The following is a 5,333-nucleotide window of genomic DNA, read 5'->3' as shown; positions in this document are numbered from 1 at the left end:
AGGTATCCACAGTGGTCGACCGATCAAATGGATGAGAATTCTGATTAGCAGGATGGGCTGCAGCTTGTTCAGAGTGAATTGCTTTTTCAGCATACTCTGAAATGGCATGTGCAGCTGAGGCATGGTCCCCGAATTGCAATTCTTTTCTGTTGGTAGTAGGCGTAGGCATTTAAGTGGTAGACAGATTAAATCACTTATTAATCGCTTAAATGGGGAGAGAAAAGAAAAAACCTGTTAAAATCCTTTGATTGTACAGGAAATATAGGTTTAACAATGCTCGTGGTCATTCCTGCAAAATTAAATATAGTGAGACCAAATATTTTAAAATTTGACCAAACACAATACGCAATGTTTATTGAGCAATATAATCACAAATGCTCAGATGCATGTGTAAGGATGAACACACGTATCTGTGTTTGTGTGTGTGTGCAGGAGAGAGTTCTCGGGCATACTATAACTTTTTCTGGAGGTACAAGAAGCTCCTGCTCTGATTCTGCTGGATTCCACTCGACCTGGCACTCCTTTGCTATTTCCATCAAGCCTTTCAGCTTAACTTCACCAATACTGTTGTAATTTCTTTTGAGTTATAAACATGAATAGGCGACTATCATGCAACAATATTCAAAGTATATATGTATTATAACTCAAAAGAAATTACAACAGTATATGTATTAGAACTTTAGCCGACTATAGAATTGTTGAAGGGCAAAAAAAGATCAAATACATATTTTAATTGGGATAAGGGCATCTCATTATTGAACCTCTCAATGATACCAAATGCTTATGTAGCAAATCAAAAAAGGAAGTGACTGCGATGGTTGCTCCATATCAAATGACAACTAATGACTATGCGAGATAAGTGACTCTCATAAAAAATTCATGTTTAACTCTACCACAGATTATTTCATTGTCAATGAACTTGTTATAACAATTCATATGCTTAATAAAGTCTCAATCAACTTCTGTGAATCTGTCTAATATAACTAAACCAGTGGCTTTAAGCAAAAATATCAGTCATGGAGAATTTTTAATCAGTGGCACGGCTTTGTTGTAAGATGCTTCAACTGAGAGTTCGTGAAACATATTTGTTGGCGCCATTAGCTAATCACAAAGGGATGTTTGATAACAAAGAAGAACAAAGACAATTGAATCTTAAACCTAAACACCAAGCACCATTCAAGAAGTGTGGAATTCACTAGCACCGACCAATATACATATAGAGGGAAAACAAGTTGAATCCAAATAAAATGGAAATGTAGTGCTTGGATTCTATTCTTTTTTGGAAAATTTTGAGTTTTGATAGTCAGAAAGAAAGTATATAGTTTTTATTATCCAAGTTTTACCAAGAAGGGGGCTAACGGCGGTAATGGTTCCCTAAGTTTATAATTCTATTGGGTAAAATAATCAAAATTTTAAAATAATTTAAATAATACAGGATAAGGCTGCGTACAATAGATTCAATACGGTTCGACTCTTCCCTAGGATCTGCATTGGTGGAGTTTCGTGTACCAGGCTGCCCTTTATATATTTAAATTTTAATGAAGCTATTCTGAGAATATAGATAATGAGTTTACCATTGTTTTACGAAATACAAATTGATTTTTTTTAGGTTGTCTAAGACTCATATGTTTGGCAAACCTAAGGATGAGGATTAGAATCTAATCATGCCAAAAATATGGGATTTGAAAATCCTATGAATTCATGAGACTAAAGGGCATTGAACAATCTACACAATATATGGCGGTAGCCTGTACCAGCATAACTTCTATTATGACTTAAAGATGCAAGAATTGCTAATTTCATGGTCCTTATATAACACCATCTGTGGGAACCTCTCCGCCTAATCTGGGGGAAGGGATCCTCTGGTCCGCAAATACTGGACCATCCCCTAGTCCAGCATTTGCATTGGTGGGAGGCAATGGCCCTCACCTGTTTAACATGAAGGGGTCATTGCCTCCCACCAATCCACCTTTCCTGGTCCAGGAGCGGACCAGGAAAGATGATCCAGAGGATCTCATTCCCTAATCTGGAACGTGAATATGGACAACACCGGAAAACTCCCAGCCATCACCATTATCCCAGAGGATTACGACAAAAACATCGTCGCCACAATGCAAAAGAAAAAATGGAATTTCTTAGGCAGCATTCTCGGTCGACCAAGGTGCTAAAAGCTTATAGGTCTTTGTCCTGACAAGACCCTTATTCTCCATATCCTCGCTGGATTCTTACTATGTGATATTCTCTCCCCAACTCCATGGGCATTCGAGAGTCAAGGGATCGAGTCAGATCCTCAGCTAGTCGATAGATTGGTTTTCTATTATATTCTCTCCTCAACTCTGCGTATATTTAGGAGACTAGGGATCCAGTCATATCCTATGTCGGTCGACAGATTGGTTTTCTATAATATTCTCTATTCGACTCCATGGTATTCGAGAGTCGAGGGATTGAGTCAGATCCTCAGTCGGTCGATAGATTGATTTTCTATATATTCTCTCCCCAACTCCACGGGCATTCGGGAGTTGAGGGATCGAGTCAGATCTTCAGTCGACAAATTGGTTTTCTATATATTCTCTCCTCGACTCCGCGGGCATTCAGGAGTCAAGGGATTAAGTCCGATCCTCAACTAGTCGACACAGTGATTGCCACCGCCGCCCGCTCAGCATGATCACTGCAGTCTCCCACTCGGCACAATCACCGCAGCCACCCGCTCGGCATCCGCTTAGTTGCTCAATCGATATCCACTTGACTGCCAGCTCCGCACGACACGAAGCAAAGAGAAAGGGGGTTTTTCTTCGTTTTTTCCTCCTCAGGCACGCCACCACCGCAATGGCATGCATTGCCTCCCTTGCCATAATGTAGTTGATCTTTGGCTACAGCGTCACCTCCCCTCTCTGCTCTATGATCTGCCCCCATTATCGGATTTGTGCCCTAGCCACCGGCTGCCGCTGGATCTACACCCTAACTGCTGGGTTCTGCCGGATCTGCTCCTTGATTGCCTAGGTTGCCCCTTTCTGACGCCCGCCGCCATGGTTGGCCCCCTTCTCCCCCACGAAAGCCTTCCTTCTCACGCTCATCATCACTCTTCCCCCTTTTCTCACACACTCATATGCATCTCCTTCTACTTGTTGCTACTTGTTGCTACTTGTTGTCATCTTTGCACCACCATCATTTCTAACTTGATCGTCATAGAAGCTGCTCCAGGGACTCCCCCTAGCTTGCTTACTGATGATTTCCATCTCTCCTCAAGAGTTCTTGGAGTCGGTCAATCTGCATGCCACATCACCGGCAGACCACCCTCATCACAGGATCACTATACAAGTAGAAAACTTGCAGAAGTGTGTTGCGCAGGGGAAATTCTTCAAACCCTATATGTCAGTATTCTTTTCTCACCCAAAAGGCAACTCTTGCACAACTATTATTATTGTCAAAATAAATCATCCAAAATTCAGAAGAGGACACGTTATTCTAAACATGGAACTAACAATGCAACTGCTTAATTAACTAAAACCCTAAAATTCGATCGAATCTATACCGCGCATTTATAAATGTGCGCCACCCCCTAGAACATTATGGTTCAGGAAAAAATAAGTAAATGAAAAGGGGACAAAAAAATAACAGGTACGAACCCTGATTCGAGCGGTCTCGTCACGGCCGGACTCGAGGAGAAGGGCGACATCACGCCGCATCTGCCGCACCTGCGCCTCGCGCTTGTTCTGAAGAAGCTTGATCCTAGCCATCGCCATCCTCGCCTCAGCTTTGCTACATAAAACCAACACAAGCGATCGGAGCTTCAGATTTTGCAAAGAAAAAGAGGAGAAAGAAGCTAAAGAGCGGAGGGAAGAGAGACCAACCATTTGGAGGAGTCGAAGCGTCGGCGGAGGATGGAGGAGAATCCTGCGCCCATCAGCTTCTTGACGGCCCCGATTGCAAACTGATTGATCTCGAAAGCCATTTCAAGATGTAATAGTCGGCGCGGCTTGTGAGCAGTGTCCGTAGGTGAAACAGGCGAGCGGACCAGAGGATCCGTGCTCGAGGGACAAAGGCCCCTTTTCTACGTCGGCAACGGTCTCCTTGGTTTGTAACGGTCTCCTTATGTGGAATTCAAGGACGCACGCAATTATAAATTACCCAATCGTGTACCATCGTCGGCCCATCAATACAAGAAAAAATATATGCAATATTGTGTCAAGCAATGCGCTATTAATATTATGGTTGGCAATTGTGTAATATTCTCCATTCTATTAATAATTAGGTCATATTATTCATTTCAATATAAATTCATCTTAATTTATATAGATAAGATAAAATTATATATATATATATATAAAGAATAATATATAAGATATAAAATTAATTTTTAAACATGTAATTTTTAAAGGTAAGGGATCATATTAATATTTGTATAAAACTAATTTATTTCCTAAATAGGTCAACTGTGTTAATTTTGATTAAAATGTTAGCAAATTAAATTCAAGACAGTATAGTTATGCTAAAAGTTACAAAAGAACATATTATAAATAACTTGCTAAAGATGATTTTTTTATTTAGTTATTTTGTTATCTTGACAATTATCTATGATTGTCAATGATAAAACAGTTTAATTGTTTAAATATTCTTGTTTACTTTAACAATATTAAATCTATGATATGTAAATAAAATTTAAGATTTTAATCAGTGTTTCGATAATATAGAGGTATAGTATATTTTAATTTAACATTTGAATTTACATTTTAGGTAAATTATACTTGATGTATGTATATGAGAACAATGATAAGAAATTAGATGGTGAGAAAAATAAAAAAGTTTGAAAAAAAAGTAAAAATTTAAACAAGGAGAAAAAAGTTGTAACTAAGAGTTTACTTATTGATCATGAAATATATATATCAACAATATTTACAGCAAATCCATGTTCTCATGGATCAAACAGAAGGGAAAAAAACGAGCAGTAATAACCTAAAGTAGAAGGTAATTATTAAATATGATAATCAAACAAGTCAAGCCCGAGCCGATCCTGAGGCATGTCACCGGGGGTGATGGCCTAGGGTCCTTAATTTTTAGAGACCCCTAAATTTGACATACATATATAATATATTTTATATATAATTAGATTATTTTAATAAAAATCTAAAAAATATATTTTATTAGATTATTTTAATAAAGACCCAAGTATATATATATACATATATATTGTTGGATTATTTTAATAAAGGTAAAAAAATATTTTTTCCGAGGAAAAGAAAAAAAAGAAGGAATATAAACAATTATTTTTTTCCTTTCCAATATTTTATTTCTTGTACAATTCTTTCTTTATTAATTTATTTATAGAAGTCAAA

At 38.0% G+C, this 5,333-nt stretch overlaps 1 protein-coding gene across 1 annotated transcript; it reads right to left on the bottom strand.

Moving 5' to 3' along the window:
• Positions 1-231: 231 nt before the first annotated feature.
• Positions 232-4,033, bottom strand: LOC122038139 (IST1-like protein). The gene is made up of 3 exons (XM_042597748.1): positions 3,852-4,033; positions 3,627-3,759; positions 232-564 (listed from the first exon to the last, which is right to left on the bottom strand). The coding sequence occupies exons 1-3, from the start codon at positions 3,950-3,952 to the stop codon at positions 556-558; spliced, it is 243 nt and encodes an 80-aa protein (XP_042453682.1). The 5' UTR covers positions 3,953-4,033; the 3' UTR covers positions 232-555.
• Between the last annotated feature and the right edge of the window lie 1,300 nt (positions 4,034-5,333).

Source organism: Zingiber officinale, chromosome 1A (assembly GCF_018446385.1).
Source record: "Zingiber officinale cultivar Zhangliang chromosome 1A, Zo_v1.1, whole genome shotgun sequence".
NCBI lineage: Eukaryota > Viridiplantae > Streptophyta > Magnoliopsida > Zingiberales > Zingiberaceae > Zingiber > Zingiber officinale.
Note: the sequence above shows the minus strand (reverse complement) of the source record. Positions and strands in the feature narration are given on the sequence as shown.

Bases quoted from the DNA above. Each gene is read 5' to 3' on its own strand.
- LOC122038139 (XM_042597748.1), bottom strand. From the start codon at position 3,952: ATGGCTTTCGAGATCAATCAGTTTGCAATCGGGGCCGTCAAGAAGCTG. The intron at 3,760-3,851 runs GTTGGTCTCTCT...GGTTTTATGTAG, and splicing joins CGCTTCGACTCCTCCAAATG to CAAAGCTGAGGCGAGGATGG.